At 49.8% G+C, this 17,816-nt stretch overlaps 10 protein-coding genes across 10 annotated transcripts; 4 read left to right on the top strand and 6 right to left on the bottom strand.

Moving 5' to 3' along the window:
• Positions 1–158: 158 nt before the first annotated feature.
• Positions 159–2,941, top strand: PICMEDRAFT_18337 (hypothetical protein). The gene has a single exon (XM_019161955.1). It carries the CDS (start codon positions 197–199, stop codon positions 2,783–2,785), a length of 2,589 nt encoding a protein of 862 aa, XP_019015542.1. The 5' UTR covers positions 159–196; the 3' UTR covers positions 2,786–2,941.
• Positions 2,942–2,980: 39 nt separating this feature from the next.
• On the bottom strand, positions 2,981–8,067 carry PICMEDRAFT_37297 (hypothetical protein; the record flags this gene model as incomplete). Its single annotated transcript, XM_019163075.1, has 7 exons — positions 2,981–3,868; positions 4,404–4,604; positions 4,890–5,035; positions 5,249–5,791; positions 5,825–6,876; positions 7,394–7,654; positions 7,784–8,067. 7 exons carry the CDS (start codon positions 8,065–8,067, stop codon positions 2,981–2,983), a joined length of 3,375 nt encoding a protein of 1,124 aa, XP_019015541.1.
• A 2,277-nt stretch (positions 8,068–10,344) lies between these two features.
• PICMEDRAFT_27849 (hypothetical protein) lies at positions 10,345–10,542 on the bottom strand (the record flags this gene model as incomplete). Its single annotated transcript, XM_019162518.1, has 1 exon — positions 10,345–10,542. A coding segment is annotated over one exon (198 nt), but the record flags the coding sequence as incomplete, so codon positions are not given.
• Positions 10,543–10,863: 321 nt separating this feature from the next.
• PICMEDRAFT_37017 (hypothetical protein) lies at positions 10,864–11,439 on the top strand (the record flags this gene model as incomplete). The annotated part of the gene is made up of 1 exon (XM_019163047.1): positions 10,864–11,439. The coding sequence occupies one exon, from the start codon at positions 10,864–10,866 to the stop codon at positions 11,437–11,439; it is 576 nt and encodes a 191-aa protein (XP_019015539.1).
• A 134-nt stretch (positions 11,440–11,573) lies between these two features.
• On the bottom strand, positions 11,574–12,071 carry PICMEDRAFT_13625 (hypothetical protein; the record flags this gene model as incomplete). The annotated part of the gene is made up of 1 exon (XM_019160087.1): positions 11,574–12,071. One exon carries the CDS (start codon positions 12,069–12,071, stop codon positions 11,574–11,576), a length of 498 nt encoding a protein of 165 aa, XP_019015538.1.
• Positions 12,072–12,388: 317 nt separating this feature from the next.
• On the top strand, positions 12,389–13,126 carry PICMEDRAFT_60549 (hypothetical protein; the record flags this gene model as incomplete). Its single annotated transcript, XM_019163443.1, has 1 exon — positions 12,389–13,126. The coding sequence occupies one exon, from the start codon at positions 12,389–12,391 to the stop codon at positions 13,124–13,126; it is 738 nt and encodes a 245-aa protein (XP_019015537.1).
• A 167-nt stretch (positions 13,127–13,293) lies between these two features.
• On the top strand, positions 13,294–13,725 carry PICMEDRAFT_13623 (hypothetical protein; the record flags this gene model as incomplete). Its single annotated transcript, XM_019160086.1, has 1 exon — positions 13,294–13,725. The coding sequence occupies one exon, from the start codon at positions 13,294–13,296 to the stop codon at positions 13,723–13,725; it is 432 nt and encodes a 143-aa protein (XP_019015536.1).
• Positions 13,726–13,937: 212 nt separating this feature from the next.
• Positions 13,938–14,795, bottom strand: PICMEDRAFT_74663 (hypothetical protein; the record flags this gene model as incomplete). Its single annotated transcript, XM_019164837.1, has 1 exon — positions 13,938–14,795. One exon carries the CDS (start codon positions 14,793–14,795, stop codon positions 13,938–13,940), a length of 858 nt encoding a protein of 285 aa, XP_019015535.1.
• Positions 14,796–15,133: 338 nt separating this feature from the next.
• PICMEDRAFT_74662 (hypothetical protein) lies at positions 15,134–16,420 on the bottom strand (the record flags this gene model as incomplete). Its single annotated transcript, XM_019164836.1, has 1 exon — positions 15,134–16,420. One exon carries the CDS (start codon positions 16,418–16,420, stop codon positions 15,134–15,136), a length of 1,287 nt encoding a protein of 428 aa, XP_019015534.1.
• Positions 16,421–16,995: 575 nt separating this feature from the next.
• Positions 16,996–17,796, bottom strand: PICMEDRAFT_37139 (hypothetical protein; the record flags this gene model as incomplete). The annotated part of the gene is made up of 1 exon (XM_019163062.1): positions 16,996–17,796. One exon carries the CDS (start codon positions 17,794–17,796, stop codon positions 16,996–16,998), a length of 801 nt encoding a protein of 266 aa, XP_019015533.1.
• Positions 17,797–17,816: the final 20 nt, after the last annotated feature.

The following is a 17,816-nucleotide window of genomic DNA, read 5'->3' as shown; positions in this document are numbered from 1 at the left end:
TCAGAAAATAAGATTGAAGCCTTTATATATGTGTCAATACTGGTACCCCATGCGAAATGAGAGCCGAGACGTGGCATCTCAAAATTACGTACTTGGGGAATTATTTCAATTTGCCCTAGTCCTGCTCTTCCTTCTTCAAAAATTGTACCACTAAACAAGTTGAGACATTGACATTGCACATGATAAACCTTCAGCAATGGTTTATATAGTTAATATATTGACAATTTTTGTAACATTGGTATGTGCAGATACATCAAAAGAATCTCCTATTATCGGCTCAGCACGAGATGCGTTAAAGTTGCTAAAAGATCAGAGCGGAACCGATCACAAATATACCTATGAAGTCCCTAAAGGGACCGTAAACAATGACACTTTTTTTCATGAGTATTTTGAGTATGGAAGAGAAGTCGGTGACGAATCATTAAACGGTAATTTAACTCAAAACCAAAATGGATTTTTAATCGAAATATCGGATGAATCATCCGTGTTTTTCAATATTGACGATATTGAGCAATATGGTGCTACTAATTTTGATATACCGTATGGACCTTTGAGACAAATAGAAACAGACTGTTTTGCTGAGGTCGAGTCAAATTGGACCAATCTGCAACTGAAAGCTTTTGCAGTTTTAGAGAAGCTGGCTATCGAGGAGGATAGTGAGGCATTAAGAATATTAGGAGATCTTTGCACGTTTGGTTTCTTCAATACAAAAGTTGATTTAGATAGGGCAAAAGCTTACTATGGGAAAATATTAGAAATTGAAAGTGATACCAAAACTGAAGCGCATGCACATTTCATGTTAGGAGTCTTTTATTCTACAGGTCTATTCGGGAAAACAGAGAAAAACCAACCCAAAGGATTAATACATTATCGATTCGCTGCAGACTTGAATAATTCACAGGCGCAAATGGCATTAGCCCATAAATACATGTTTGGAGTAAACGTGGCCCAAGATTATGAAACCGCTATTTATTACTTTTCATTGGTTTATCAAAAAGCTGAAGAATATTTAGAACCTTTCCGCACTGAGATTACCAAAACTACAACAGATAATCAAAACATAACGGAAAGGCTACTGATATTTGAGCCTATTTTAGATAAATTCAGTGTGCGATGGTCCGATGTGGATGGTGGATTGTATGATAGTTCTTCTGAAGCTGTCAATACAGTTCGCTATTTTGAGACTTTTGACAGCTACGACAAAATCAAAACATATGGCAGTGGAAACTTTAACCATGAAGAATTTCCTGATGGCGACGATGAAACTCTTGATGCATACAGCATGTTATACTTTGCAGCCCAAAAAAATTACAACGGAGATTACTTACATGCTAGAAATTTTGACTTATCATTCAAATACGCTAAAACTTGTGTGCACAATGGATTTTTGGAACCCGAAATAGATGAACTACTAAAGGGAAAAGATCAAAATAATAATATTGCATATAGCTATGAAAGTCCAAACTACTCTTTTAATTTCAAGCTTGGAATAGATCAAGAAGTGTCACCGCTATCAATATTTGTCGGACGCTGCTCTCAATACCTAGGACATCTGTATCTACGTGGTCAGGGCACCGAGGTAGATTATCAAAAGGCAAAATACTATCTTGAAGTTGGAAGAGTATTATCAGGCTCAGATACATTCATCAACGACATTGCGTTAATGAATCAATATGGTTTAGGAGTACCTAAGGATATAATTGGAGTTTCTCGTATGTATTCGGAAAAACAGAGGATGGCTCCTTCTACAAAGTACTATAAGGCTGTTAGTTTAATTGAATATTGGAATGAAAATATGAAAGGGGACGAAGTAAATATTATCACCAATGACATTTATTTATTGCTTACTTCATCAGCTACGTACAATAAACTTGCTCGAAGAAAGCTAATTGAGTTATATGAAGGGGGTAGGATGAATAAACCTTTGGACATTATAGTTGGGTACTACAACTGGTATCTGAAAATATTTGAATCGATGTACTTTGACTTTAAGATCCCATTTTTTGCTTTTTTGAATGCGAAGGCTGATGATACAACGTCCAACAATATGTGGACAGCGTTAGTGGGAATGGCAATAGAAAGTGAACTAGGTTATGAAGCTGCACAATCCTCGCTGGGGAGTATTCTTTATCCCAGGGTGGGCCCTTACCAATCCAAAAGTGCTCGAAACTTGCCTACGGTTTATTCCAAAATTTACACTCCAAAAAGATTCCATGAGGCAATCTCATATTTTGAGCTTAGTGCACTGCATGATAATCGTGATTCAATAAATATGTTAGGTGACATGTACTACGAGGGTCTAAACAGTGTTCCTGGAGCAGATGATCCAATGTGGAGAAATAATTGGTGGACATACGTGTTACCTGTTACGGAAATTTCTGAAAAACCCGATAGCTTTCTATTTTCTGCAATCGAACTCACATTTAACAGATTACAAAACTTGACTCGATTTTTCAAAATGAAGTTTAATAGCTTTTTTTTCCCACATCAAGCTACACCATTCGAAAGACCAGTTGCGATTATTCCAAAAGCTTTAGATAGAGCGGTATCATATTATCAAGTTGCCGCATCGAAGGGGTCTCAAATAGGATCCTATAGTGTTGGATGGGCATATGAGTATGGAATGGGAGTGGTGCAAGATCTGCATCTAGCCAAAAGGTATTATGATAGTGTAATGACGATTTCAGATGCAGGATACATTCCCGTCAAGCTTGCCGTTTTTCGGGTCAAGATGAAAACAATTTTGTGGAATGTTCTTGGATACGATGGGAATGGGGTGGAATAGAGCATGGTAGCAAAAGATTCCCATATGAACAAAGGCGATTTAACGAAACGAAAGGAAAATTACTGGCCATTTTCGATTTTGAGATTTATTTTTACTTTTTTTAGAAATTGCTAAACTTGTATCTAACATATATAAATTAATACGTTTACACTGTGTAATATTTTCCTCGAAAGAGTGAAGTTCTTTTTCGATTTTTTACTGGTCGACTTCACCAGCAGATTCCCAATCGCCTTCCAGAGTTTCCTTCCATAAAGTAACTTTATCGTTACCGCTGATTGCTAAAATATTTCCACTCAAAGACCATGAAGCCCTCCAGCAAACATCTGGGAATTTGTCCTTTGTAAGATAGGTTTTTTTCCATGGGGACGATGGCGTTCCATCCGGAGAAGTTTCCTTGGTCCATATCAGAACTGTTCTATCTTGACTTGCACTCGCAACATATGATTTTCCAAGATTGGAAGGAGACCAGGCAACGTCACGCACCCAATCGGTATGGCCTTGTAGGACATCCTCTAAGATAACGTTATTGGCTTCTGTGTTGAACTTCCAGATCTTAACCAAGTTATCACAGCCTCCGGTAACAATTCTTCTATCTTCCATTTTTTTACCGTCACCAATACATGGAGCCCAAGTACCTGCATTGGCACCGATTGAGTGAGCCTCAAAAACAAAGTGCTTTGTGTTGCCATCTGCCAAAAATTCAATCACAGAGGCACGTCCATCACTGGATGTACAAAGTAGCAAGGCGCCGTATTCCGAAGGAGCCCAAGATATGGAGTTGACAGATGCGCTATGGACTCTATGTTCAGTGATTGTCGACCAAACGCCGTTCTCTTCCTTCCAGACAAGCACACGACCATCATAGGAGCATGACGCCAAAATGATCCCGAACTTAGGGTGCGCCCAGCTGACTTGCCACACAGGCCCTTCGTGGCCGTGCAATGTTTCCACAAGCTTGTGTTGATCGTTTTCAATGGCAAAGATCTTGATTGTCTTGTCGGATGAGCATGTAGCTAGGCGTTTTCCATAATAATCTAGCACTGCATCATGAATTAGATCATCGTGTGCATTTCCAATTGTCACCTGTGTGAGAAATATTCAAACTTGTTAGTATCTGTTTACCCGATCCGGTGGTGCAGGATCCAGATTCAGCGTGTCTCCTATGAATTGAACTTTTCAGTAACCAATTTGTCCGACTGAGTGTGTTGCATACCATTTTATCTCTAAGGCGGTTATAAATGCTTGTCCTCCTCTTTGTGTCAGGGTTTTTATGAAACTTTTGACTTCTGTGCCAGCCTTTTCTAATTGCTTGCTTTTGCTCACCTTCCGATCTCTTGTGAAAGAGAGAGAGGAGGAAAGAAAACAAAGAAACGTGTCGTTCTCAAGGAAAAGGAAAATTGGGCCGATCGACGAAAATTAGATTACGTCAGCAGAATGATAATAGCATAGAATAGGGTACAGGTAACATAGGGAAGTTTAACAGGTATAAAGTTCTACATTATCATGGGAGCCAGCTTCAAGTTTCCACCTCTATACGGCCCCAGCTTTCAAGAACGTTGATGGAGAGGTTGACGATGTCGAAGATCCCCCGGTTTCCGCGGATGTCGTCGAACCATACGCGGACTTCGCTTTCGACTTTGGTAACACCCATGTCGTTGACGACGCTAGACAAGGTGTTGAGTAGCAATGGCGAAAAGAGGGTGTACCATCTATAGTCCCATACTAGAAGGCCGACGGTGAGTCTGAGCAAGGCAACGTCGTACCTCATAGGGTCACGAATATGCACGACGTGGTTGTTGATGATAGTGGAGGTGTTGACCTTGGAGATCGATAAGCTGGAAGAGTTTGCATGGTGGGTGGACAAACTATCGGGAACCAGGCTACTGCTATTGTTGTTTACGTTTGCCACGTTGCTGTTGTTGTTTTCGTTGTTGGTGTTGTTAGCAACGCTCATGGTGGACGCATTCCATTTCGATTGTCCCAACAACGCATCGGTGGTCTTGTTGCTCACGTTGTTGTTATTTGTTAATGCAGCGTATTGTAATTTGCCTTGAATTCCGATTTGCTTCCGTGCACGGTCTCTCCAGCGTCCGTAGATGCCTACTAACTTCTTTGCGGCACGGACGCTGAATCTTCTAGCTAGCGCACGCTCGTAGCATCTCTGTGCATCTCTCACATGTCCAAGTCTCTCGCTCACCAAGCCAAGCAATTCCCACTCGAGACACGAGCGAGATTCTGTATATGGATCAACTTTGGCCTTGCCGGCGATGCTGTTAGGATCATTGAATGGATGTGTATTCGAGCTGTTTGATCTGCTACGTGCACCTCCCCACAAACCTAAAGTTTCGGAGAAACTAGACTTTGTAGATGTTGCATTCGGGGTAAGTGTATTTGGGTTGGAGCCTGCGTTAGAGTTGATAGGCTCGTCGGCCATTGATTCTGCTTGCATCTCTTGAGCGCGACAATAGGTATAGGCCTTCATATCTTCATATAATAACATGAAAAGGTTGTCCAACCATCTTTCGCATAATCTCTTCTTGCGAAACTCGTCTGTGGTCTCGCCGGAACCGTTGGTTGGCAAATCGGCAGACGTTTTGCTTTCGCCTGGGTTGCTGGATTCGGCAGATGAGGCTACCTTTGGATCACGACGCCACTCTTCCTCCATGACAAAGACCTTGGACCTGATGTTCAACATTCCTTCCCATCCTAGTCTATGAACAATATCGGCCAATAAGGAATATGCTCTACGGAAAGTGGATTTCAAGCTACCTGCAGGTAGAGTCAGCAAGCTCTGAGGGGTGACTATGGAGTTGACTTCAGAAGAGCGACGATTGTTGGGGCCGCCAGGTTTCGTCAGCTTTGAATGCTCTGCGGCGACGTCCAGGGAGTTTAAATCAGTGACGCCACGCAAGAAGACATCCTGCGGTAGAGGTAGATGCATATCGGAGGCAAGAGGTGCAGAAGATGTTGGTTGAGAGGTAGACGCCGAGGAAGCAGAAGAAGCATCTCCTTTGGCCCCGTTCATCTTATCAGCTGCACCGGAAGCAATTCTTTTCAGAATGTATTTGTCCTTGTGTGTGACCATTGGGCAGGCATTGAGGGTCAATAGAGCGTCCTCAAACTTGTTGAGAGAAATGTAGATTTTTACCAAATGGGCCCAAGGCGCAAACATCGATGGGCTCGATTCGACGGCACGGACGGCCAATGGTAACGCCAAGTCTGCACGAGATTTTTCGAGACAGTACTCGGATTGCAACAATAGCAGCTGGGAGGCGCCTGGAATCTCGGCCACAGATGTGGGGTGCGAGAGCTTGTCGTGGATAAACTTAACTGCTTCCAGCTCGTGGTTAGATATAAAGAGGACCTTGGCGATGACCGCTGCAACCTCCGGGTACTTTTCGTACAATCTCTGGAGCACCGTCATTGCCTCGTCAAAACAGCCGGTAAGCTCCACACACTTGATGAATGAGTCGACAAGATAGTTGTTCAGTCTAGTAGGGACTTGAATGTCTTCGTTGCAGCCCAACTTCTCACCGTCAGGGTACAAATGCTCAAAGCCTGTCAAGAAGGTGGAGACGCTGACTTTAGGGTCAAGGAAAGGGTTGATTCTCCTGATCTCGACAATGGAGCTGAAATCGCCGTCGTCGTCTGACGTGATTAATGAACGCACAATTGCAGAAACAAAGCACTCCTCCCACATCACATCGACTTCCTCTGGCGGGACGATTTCGGACGAAGCATGGTTCCCCCAGGCATCCAACACCTCCCAGGAAACAGACCCAGGGAAAGCGACGCTGACACGCAAATCAAGTTTCCTGAAGGCATTGTATGTGGAGTATGTCGCATGCGAGACGTGAAACGGCTTAGGCTTGCCGAACCACAGCTGCAGCTCCTGGCCTATTATGGTCGCCAACGAGTTCAACAGGGCGGCAATCGTGGCGACGTTAGATGTATCTGCTCCAGTGTAGTATAAGTACGTGCCGATGGAGGGAAGCGACGACGCATTGGACGACGTTGGCACGCCAACGGTCTTAGTCAAGTTGACAAGGTCGGGTGGGCCCAAGTCGTTGATCTGGGATAGGATCGCCGTCCTATCCTCAAGGGACGAGCCAATGTGGCGTTCTAGGACTCTGTACAAGAGCAGGTGGTGGCAGGCGGCGTCTGTCGGGCCACATTGCGAGGGTGCATGTTAGTATATCTTGATCTTAATCTCATCTCTTTCTATCTCCAAGTCTCTCTCTCTCGTTCTGCCGCTCGCAATTGCGACGTGGACACATACTCTGGAATTGACGCCTGTGTGACAATGCTCATGTTTCGCTGCTGGCGCTGCTGTTTTGTGCTCTCCAGGTATGCTCCTCCCTGCTCTGCCCGCCCTTTACAACGCCCCGTTTAAAGTCACCCTGTCGTCCCTGACCCTTTCAAACACCTGGCCAGCGGGAGAGCGAGCCGTTGCACAGCTGCTGCTGGTTCCCGGAAAGGAACAACCAGGGAGAAGAGCGCGCTTACGTCAGCACCCTCTGTTTGTGAAGACCGGTCGGTACTTGTAGGTTGTTGTTGCAGATACAGCTATATGGGGTAGTATACATGGGGCTGGTCGGTTCAGGTCACGTCTTACGGCGCTTCTCTGCCGGCGCAGTGTCGTGCTCCTCGCTCCAATCCTTGGCGGTGAGACAGTACTTCTCTGGCGGGAGACGCAGCCCCCACATCGGCATCACCGCCGGTAACGGCTTCTCGTTCCGCTCGGCAGCGAGCTCCATGAGCATCTTCTTCGGCGGGATCGGCTTGAACTGGTAGCTCGTCCGTGCCGAAATCGCCAAGCGGATGTCCTCGTTCGTGAGCATCTGGTTGTTCGGCCCGCTGCCGTCGCCGCTGCCGTCGCCGGCACCGGAGGCCCCGCCCCCGCCCGAGCTGTTGTTATTATTGCCGCCGCCAAGACCAGAGCCCCCCGGTAGCGTGCTGCCGCCAATGGGCCCGCCGCCCATGTTTCCGGCGTTCGACTGTGTCGGATGAGCGTAGTCGTTGTATACCATGGCGTCTTGCAACACCTCGCTCGTGTAGCGGAACGCAAAGTCCATAAGCTGCAGAGGCACCTGGTCCTCGTATGCGGTCACACCCTGCGTTGCAAAGATCAACCGTAGGAGCCGGACGTCTCTCGGCGTCTGTGTCGCCGTCTGCGCCTGTGTCTGCGCTGCTGTCTGTCCCTGCCCCTGCTGCCCTGGCGTCGGGTCGCCGGGGTGGCCTGGCTTTCCTGCCCCACTGTTCCCGTTTCCTATGCTCTCCATTAGCACGTACTAGAGCTCCTTCGTCTTCTGCACCCGTCCTGTTTTCTCGTCTTCTACTACTTTTGCTGTCTTGTCTACATGTCTACATCGCTATATCTCCTACATGATGCTCAGTTTCTTCACTGGAAACGGCCCGCGCCAAAGCGCTTACGTCATCCCGGACGTGGCACGTAAGGTCTCGAGACATTTCGTCACAAAGACGGCTCGGCGCTGCAACACGTCCTGCTGTCGCAGCAAAAGCCTGTCGTACATGTTGGCCGTTCGTTGGACAAGGAGACGGTGTTGGTCGGAGACTGCGTCCTGCTCATGAAGGACGGCATCCTGAAGCTGGCGCTCGAGGGCACTGCAGCAGGTGCGGCTGCACTCGTCGTAGCGTCCAAAAAGTCGGTCAAAGCCCCGGCGGACACGGAAGAAGTCCTCGAGAGAAGCCATGCCTCCGGCGGCGGCAAAATCGAACGTCTCCTGCTGGAGCAGGGCGTAGAGCTGCTCCTCCTGGAGAAGAGGGTGGTCGTCCCCGTCGGCAGGCGGCGGCCGGACAAAAACCCGCTGTCGCTTGTTGCTGTTGCTGTCGACGGAGTAGACGCCGCTCATGTTCACCGACGCTTTGCGCTTGTCCTTTGCACTGGCCTTTCCGTTCGCCTTTGCGGTGCCGCTGCCTTTCTCCATTTTGATGTTCTCGCTCATCAGCGCCTCGTTCAAGCTGTGGCCCACGCCGTTGAGGTCGAACGTCGAAAACCCCGTGCTGTCGAGTCTTCTGCGCTTCGGCGAGGCGGAGCCGTGCTCGTGCTCCCGGAACTTCGATCTTTGGCTTGTTGTGGCATCCTTGTAGTCGGTGTCCATCTCGGTCTCCGTGTCAATCACGATAGGCTCCTCGGCGGCAGGCTTCGGACCGCCCGTCGGCGTGCTGCTGCTTGCGATACCGGGTTCCTCCTCCTCGTAGTCGTCTTCCTCCTCTTCAACATCGGCCTCGTGCTCGTCACTCTCCTCTAGAACGTGGCCGCTGGCATTGTTGCTGCCCTCGGCAGTCTGGCTGGCACGTAGACTGTCGTCTAAATCAATCACAATCGGATCGTCCTTCGTCCCTCCGGTGTCGTTCGACCACGGGTATTTGGAACCGTTCAGCTCGATATCAGACTCGCCCTCGCCTTCGTCATCCTCTTCCTCGTCGTCCTCGTCCTCGTCGTCCTCGTCTTCATCGCTCCCGTTGTCCTCACTCTCGTCCTCATCTTCATCGCCCTCGTCATCTCCTTCTTCTCCGTTTGCATCAAAAATATTGCCATCAATATCATTGTCCGCCTGCTGTTGCGGCACAAATCCACCAGCATCTGCCCATGTCGTCTTCCCTTTCTGCTGTGTGCTTTGCTCTCGGGGAAGAGTCTCATCTTTCTCAACCCGACCTTCATGCATAACTTGATCGTTGTCATGATAGTTCCCATTGTGGAGCCAATTCTTCACGTATTCAGCACCACGAATAAAGCTCTCGTCGGCATTCCTGTCGTCGGCATTCTGGGTGCGCTCCTTGTTCAGATTTATCTCAGGGCTTTCAGGGCTTTGAGTGTTGAAAACATCATCGATGTGACTCGTCAAGGGATCGGGGAATCCAAAACGGTTCTGTGATGGTGCATGCTGATGCTGTTGTTGCTGTTGTTCTGACAGCTTGGCTTGTTCCTTCTGCAGCCGGCGTTTAGCCTCTTCCTCAATTTCTTTGGCTCTCTTTCTTGCCAACTCTGCTTCTCTCTCTCGTGCCTGCCGTTCTTTCCTCTGACGAGCTTCGGTCCGGCGTCGGATTTCATCCGCTTGTCTTCGAGCATTCTCCGCAAGCTCTCTTTGTCTTCGAAGCTTCTCCTCTGCTGCAGATGACGAACTTTGACCACCGTTGTTGTTACTCGAAGACGATCCATTGTGCCTTTCTTGCTGTCTCTTGGCTTCATCGTGTTGTCGCTTGGCCCTCTCAAAGGCTTCTCGTTGCGACCTCGCAGCCGAGGTCTTCGCAGAGTAGCTATCAAATTGGCTAGCTCTAGGTCTTGTAGAACCGAAAGTTCGATGGTAATTAGTGAAAGAGTTGAATATATCATTCATATCGTAATTATTGCTTCCAAATTTGAAGGTGCCATCGAACCGATCTCCAAAATCAGCATCAAATGCACTGTCGTTGTCAAAGTCAAAGTCAAAATTGGTTGAACCATTGTACTTTGCCCATGGGTTGTTGGCCGAGCGTGATGGTGGCGGTCTCGCATAGGAGCCACGATTGATCCGCGTGGTGGCGTTCAATTCTGCATCGTACTTCCTCTTCTGTGTAGGATCACTCAATATCGTATAGGCATCATTAACCTGTTTGAACTCATCCTCTGCTTCTTTTGATGGATTTTTGTCTGGATGCAACTTCAAAGCCAGCTTCCGATACGCCTTTTTGATTTCGGCGTCACTGGCGTTTTGTGGAACACCTAATGTAGCGTAATGGGTGCCCATATCTATCAGTGGACCGGATGCTATAGAGACTGCGTGTGTTTGTTTTCGTAATTCTGGGCTGGAAAATCAGAGCCCTTCCAACGTTGCTACACCCTAATCAGATGGCCGATAAGTAAACACAAAAAAGTTGAAGGTTCCGAATTCACTTTCATGTTGAGGAAAAAAAGGTTTTGTTAGCGAGGAACGCCATGATGGGTGAGATTTTGTGAGAGAGGAAGTAGTTGACACATTGAAATAAGAGCTATCCGGGCATCTAGAACATCTGAAGGTGAAACGCAAGATAAGAAGAGTTTGATCTGTATTTCTCTTGCTACAATTGAAAGGAAAATGGTAGTTTTTTTCTACAAGTTCCCGGTTACAACACAAATTTTCCACATCACGAAACACACGTTTGCTCTAGTGAATCTCAAACCAATCGTACCCGGACATGTCCTGGTAGTACCATTGCGTAGGGTGCCGAGATTGGCAGACCTGCCTGAAAACGAGAGCATTGACTTCTTTCAGACCGTTCAGCGGGTGCAAAAGTTTATCCAACATACATATTGTGCTGACTCACTAAATCTCGGGATACAGGACGGGATTGCCGCTGGCCAGAGCGTGCCCCATGTCCATTGTCACATAATACCGAGATACCTCAAGGACGGATGGGGAGATGGGATATACGGAGCACTGGAGGAGAACGAGGGGATGATGAAGGCGGATTTTATGATGAAGGAAGGGTGGTGGAAGGAGGTGAATAGGGGCATGAATGTTGAAAACGACGAGGAGAGAAAGCCACGGACGATGGAAACGATGGAGAAAGAAGCAGCCTGGTTGAGCGAGAGGATGAAGGAGTGGCTAAAGCCAAGTGGAGAGTGGAGATCAGATTACGGTGTGAATCTCGACACGGTTCAACAGGAGTAATGGAGTAGGGGAGTCGAGCTCCATTCATTCCCCTGGATGGGCTATCTATTTATTTATTTTCGGTTTGTGGGTTGATTCTTTTATATAGTCATACACATACATATTTACAAGAAGACCGTTTGCATTGGTGACATTTATAGAGTTTGGTTTGCCTGGAAATGAAGCTTGTCTAGTTGCTTGTACTTCAATTCAGTAGCACGCTGTGCCTTACGATGTTGTTTTTGAGTCTTTGCAAGTTCGATTCTCTGCAGGACCTTTTTTTGCGCCAAGTACTTGTTCAGGTTTCTCTCCCCGCCGTTTTTCTTTGGATGAAGCTTGATCTCCGCCACCGACTCGAAGACGGCTTTTGGATCGTTCTCGATGAAAGCTGCCTTTCTGAAGTTCTCAACCTGCTCGAGGATGTATCTTCTTGGTTTCACGTCTATTCCGGCTGCCTTCATTTCCTTCGAGCTGGAAGAAAACAGGGCGTCCCACGTCGGAAACGCTTCTGCATACTCTGCGGTGTTGTGGCCGATCCGGTTGAGGAAGGCAGGCACATCTGGGATCTCCTTCGTTGGCTGTGGAATTTTCTTCGAGAGCGGCGACTGCTTGAGCAGGGCAGCGGAGGTGGAAAAGAGGCGTCTTGAAAGCATCTCTTGTTTGTATGTGTATGTGTGGTTTGCAGGGAAGGGCGGTGTCGGCTTTCTCAACACGACAACCGAGAGCCAGCTGCAGACGATCCCGTCCTTCTCCATCTATTATCGACTGCTGTGCTTGGACCGTTCAGAGACATGAAAAAACGAAGCGAGACGCTGTGGTGCGCGCCGCCCGTGCACCGCGAAGGTGGCGTTCCCGCTGACATGAAAAGAAGGCCCGAGCCGCAAAACGAGATAGACACAGCCACCGGGCAGAGGTGTGCAGGGGCGCCAGGGCAGGGCCACGCAAGAGCCAAGCTACAAACAGAAGTGTCATGAACGACCGGCAAGAGGTATTGGACGAGTTGGAGTGGCGGTCCCCCGAGTGGATCAACATATACGGCCTCCGCAGCGACAACATCCTCGAGTACTTCTCGCTTTCGCCGTTCTGGGACCGCCAGTGCAACAACCAGGTGCTCAAGATGCAGCGCCAGTTCCAGGCAAACGACCGCGGCAGCGGCGAGAATGGCCTGCCGCCGATGATGATCATCCCTTCCTTTGACGCGGAGCTGCGCCGGCTGCGGGGCATCGAGTACGTGGTGCACATGATCAAGGAGCCCGACCTGTGGGTGATCCGCAAGCAGCGACGCGTCGACGATGGCAGTTCTGCCTACGCCAAGAACAGCGGGCCGGCCGCCATCAGCGCCACAATGCCTCTTGAGACCTACCTGGCCGGTGGGCCCGGGTTGGCCGTCCCGGACGACGTCGTCGTGCTGGCCGACTATTTCTGTGTCGGAAGCAAGGTCTACATGGCCAGCAACGTGCATGCCATCGTGCGACAGGGTGTATTGTCGCTGTCCCGCTCCCTCAGCGTAGCCGCCGACCGCCTTGGCCGCTTCACCAACAGCACCAGTACCGTCAACAACATCGACCTGCGTCGTGCCACGACAGGCTCTGCTGACGCACCGCCGGCCAATGGCGCCGACGCGCCGATGGGCGCGTCGGCCGAAGAAAAATGGAAGCGGGAAGAGTCGCTTTTCTTACTGGCGGTGCAGAAGAGAAAGAGGCAGTAGGGAAAAGAGAAGCGGGAAAAAGGGAGGGAGGAAGTGAGGGGTGCTTACTTGAAAGAGTGTCATTGGTCTGGAGGGTTGTGCTCTTGCTGGGTTTGAGAAGTGAATAGAAGAAGAGAGTCGGACCTACAGCAGCGTCTTGCACATATAAAACCACACACACCAGCAGCATGAGATTCACCGCGTTACTTAGACAAGCGTCCGCCGCCGCAGGTACTGCCGGCAAGTCTCCCGTGCTAATCAGATCGGCCAGCGGAAACCCTACAGGTATCACCGGGATTCTCCAGCATCCTAACCCTAGACCGGCACTCATCTCTCTCTACAAGGCCACCCTGGCGGAATTGAGCGAGAAGTTTCCTGCCGACTCGATCTACAGACAGTCGGTGGAGAACTTGACCAAGTCGAGACTCGCCATTGTGGAGAGCAACGAGGTGGTCGAAAAGATCGAGAACCAGATCGGGTGCGGTTTGATCGAGGAGGTTGTCATCCAGGCTAACGAGGAGTTGGAGTTGGCCAAGCAGATGGCCGAGTGGAAGGCCTGGGAGCCTTTGCAGGAGAAGCCATTGGACGACCAATGGTCCTACTTTGGTAGAAAGGTCTGATTGAAACGGCCTATTGCATTCTATTTATCAGGTAGCGGTCTGCCGCAGCTACTGTTTCTTCTTATTCTTAGTCTTCTTGTCCCCCTTTTTTCTCTCCATGTTCTTCTGTTGACATATTTATGTACATCTATACAAAAAAAACAAATTTGCCTTGTACCGATGTTCCCGGCCGTCCTTGGTAACGCTTGTGCGGCCCCTGCAGCCCCTGGCCACTAGCTGATGAGCGCAAGAAGGATCAGCATCACGATAACAACAACCACCACCAGCACACAGCTGCACCGGCGTCTCTTGCGGTCCCAGCTGTCCGCCTTGCGGAGCTCTCGGTCGGCGTACCGTGTGTTTTCAAGCGTGCTGTAGATGTTGTTCTCGATGTTGTCCAACAGCTCGCCCTGCCCGCTTACAAGCGTGTCCAGGTCGTGGAAGATCTGGTTCAACTCGCCGACGCTGTTCACGATCCGGCTAATCTCCGTCTCCCGCTGGATAGCTTCATAATGCTGAGATTCGAGCTGTTCTGCATTCAACGGCGTGTGCTGGATCTGGAACACCTTTCCTGCAACGACGCCTCGACTTGTCGTCTCACCGCCCTCCTCGTCCGCCTCTTCCGGCACCTCGCTTCTCATGTCGAGCAAGTCCGTGGATTGTGTCGACTGCGTCGGCTGCGTCTTCACCCGGTTCACAGCTCCCTGCATCTGCTCAAGTAGTCTCCTCGTCTCCTCCACTCCCCGCTCTAGCTTTTCCACAACGACCCTTTGCTTCTGCCTCAACCGTTCCGCCGTCCCTTCTTCACCTCCAACTTCGTCTCTATACCGCCTGCTGGCCTCTCCTGCAGCAACCGTCGTCCCGAGCTCCTTCACATCGTCCTCTAAATCTTCAATCGCAGCAGAGATCTCATCAAACTGACTCTCTATCCGATCAAGCTCTTCAGATGCCCCGCTGCGCTGTAGTGTGTCCACCCTCTTGTCTGCAGATCGTAATTGTGAGGTCACCTGTAGCAATCGCTTGGAAACCCCGTTCGAAAGTGTTTCAAACCTGTTTGTGCCGCTCAGTTCATGTAGAGAAATGTCAGTCATCTTCGCTATCACTCTAAAGCTCTTGTCCTGAACAGGTTTTCTCCTTTTCAGCTCTATGATAACTCCCAACCCGACCGGTCTATCTCCCTCATAAAGGCATCCTTCCTCCCTTTTCGTTAATCTTTACGCACCCACGCTATATCTATTTAAGAAACAAAAAAATCAAGACGTCGCCTTCTTTTTGCGAAGGCTCAGTACGTCCAGAACTTGTATGGTATGGGAATGCGACAGGTCGTCGTTATCGTATTTTAGTATATTACAGTGTGCTACGGTATATCACAGATAAAAAACAAAAGGCGGCAAATGTTTAAAAACACTTCATTTACCGACATCTCATCTCACAGCACGTTCTCCTTTAGAAACGTGTCGACAAGCTCACTCGTGTTCTGAGCCTTCTTCTTCTTCAGCATCTCCTCCTCCTGTTGCTCCTTCTTCAACTGGCTGTCTGAAGCATAGACCTCAGCTATGTCGATGTTATTCTTCTGGCAATATCGCTCCACACGTTTTTTCATCTCTGTCATCATGTCACGAAGTCGGCTGTTCTCTTCACTTAGCTTGTCCACGTCCTGCTGAAGCTTTTTTTGCAAATTCTTTTTCTTTGCACGGCACTTGCTGGCCGCTATCCGGTTCCTTTCTAGAATCTTGGCCCTCTTCCATGCGTTGGTGCCAGGAATCGGGCCATTTGGATTGAAAATAACCTCGTTATTGTAAAGCAATTCCCTGGTGGGAACACCGTTGGTGTCCACCTCAATGGATTCTTCTTCATCCAAGAGGGCTTTTTGTTGTGCTTTTTGCGGTTGGCGGGCGGACCCACTTGAATGATTGGACACTGCTGTAGAATCGTTGGAATTCGGCGTTCCCGAAGAGTTCGAGGTTGAACTAGGATACATCTGGGAATGGACCATCCTGCTTATTTGGCCGATCTGACCATTGGAAATGGATAGACGTCTAGTGGGCAGCGGCAGCTGCTGATCGTCGAACCTAACATCGGCATCAAATGCATATTGGTTGCTAAACAGTGCGGCGGATTGCTGTGCAGCTTGGGTTGACTGGGAAGCCAAGGCGTGTGCGTTTGAGGGGAAACTGATGCCGCTGAGACTAGCAGCGGTGGCATTGGCCGTATTGGTGTTTGTGTTGGTATTATTGGTGGGAAGCAGCGTAGCTCCTGCAGCTGCGTTGCGTATGGCATCATTGTCGTCTCCTGTAAAGGGAGGGAAGGTCATTTGTGATGTCGGAGCGACGCTGGACAACTGCTCAGTCAACGGCGCCACAGAAACGGGTATTTGCTTCTTCAGGGAGAGCTGGTTCAGTAGCTGGTCTGAGTCTGGGATTCCAGACAGGCTCCTCATCGGGGTATTGGTGGCAGGCACAGAATCCGTTATGGCGTTCGTTCCCAAGCTTCTTCCGCCGTGCCCGCCGTGGCCAAGGTGTCCACCTGTCGCACCAGCCGAAGCAGCTACGCCATGAGCATTGGCATTGGCGTTGCTGGCTGTGCCGCTGTTGGAAAGATTCATGTAGTAGTGGGAAGAGTACTCGGTCAGTGGTGGGTTGATGAGGAGGAAGTTCTGAAAGTCTTCGGGGTCCAAGTGGAAGTTTTCAAACGTGAAGCTGGATGAAGGGTTCATTGCAGGCGCTGCTGCAGCAGCAGCAGCAGCTGCTGCTGACGCTGGCTGTCTTTGTGTCTGGCCTTCCGTTGGTGCTTGTGCCCTCACTTGCGCTTGCGCTTGTACTTGTGCGTGTGTCTGGGGTTGACTGCTGAGTGCTTGACCCGCACCCATCTCCGCTGCTGCTGTTCCGGCTAACGGGACCCCTCCATGTCGCTGCGGTACCGCCGGTACCCGTGCGGTGTTATCGTACGACGTTCCGATACTGACCATGGCTATGATTGCTGTTGTGGCTGTTTTGTTGCTCTCGGGTTTCTGCTTCCGACACGTCTGTCCGTGCCTGATATGTCTCTACGCTTCCGTCGGTTGGGTCTGTACTTGCGGCCTACCTACCTGTCAATCTATAGAGCGGTACAAAGACGCAGCCCGCACGGACCGGAGCACAGCAGGGCCTGCTTTTGTCTGTCTGACAAACCTAAGTTTATCAGCCGTCGAGCGGGAAAGGGACGGAGGAAAAAAAATAGGGCGTGAATCACAGTGGCAAAGAGAGCGGAAAAAAAAGGAACGAGCCAGCCTATATCACGTGCTCAAAAGGCTCAGATCTTTCGTTTCTTGGCGACATGTCGCGGCGCGACAGGCTCGGTGTTGTCCTTGGGGGATGAATCGGCCGGCTGGTCTTTGGAAGAGGCACTGGTGCCGGTCCAGGCAGGACTTTCTAAGAAGGCAGCGACGGCAGCCTTGTCAGCCTCGGCAGGTGACTTGAGGTAGACGCCACGGTAGTAGACGAGGTCCTGGATGCTCTCGAGGATGTCCTCCCGGGCAGTGTGGGCGCCCTTCTTCTTGGGACGGCCGTTGGCGACGGTCGGGTTGAAGCGCTTTGCTATCTCCATGACGGAGCTGACGTCGATGATGCGGTAGGTAAGGTGGTCGACGACGCGCGGCATGTCCTTGAGCATGAAGAGACGGTCCATGTGCACGCTGTTGCCGGCAAGGATGCCGACGCCCTTGTTCATGTACTTGTCCAAGTATGCGAGCAACTCCTGCTCGACCTGCTCCCGCGTCTTGGTCGAGTTGATCACCTTCTCCGTGAGGCCGGACTGGCCGTGGTGGAGAACGCACCACTCGCTCATGGCGTCCATCGTCTCCTTCGACGCGTGGATGACGGACTCGTACCCCTGCTCGTCGATGAGGTTCAAGTTCTTGTCTGTCACAAGACAGCAGATCTCGATGATGGTGTCGTTGTGGTGGTCCAACCCGGTCATCTCGCAGTCGATCCACACAATCGGCTTCAGCGCATCGCACTTGGGGTCTTTCACCTTCTCCTGCGCCCGTCGGATGATCTCCGTGGCGCTCAACTTGCCGTCGGTCTGTTTCGTCGTCGTCGTCGTCGTCGTCATTGCTGCCGCCGCAGCCGCCT

This window comes from Pichia membranifaciens, assembly GCF_001661235.1.
Source record: "Pichia membranifaciens NRRL Y-2026 unplaced genomic scaffold PICMEscaffold_7, whole genome shotgun sequence".
NCBI classification, from domain to species: Eukaryota; Fungi; Ascomycota; class Pichiomycetes; order Pichiales; family Pichiaceae; genus Pichia; species Pichia membranifaciens.
This window is presented reverse-complemented; position numbering and strand designations above follow the sequence as displayed.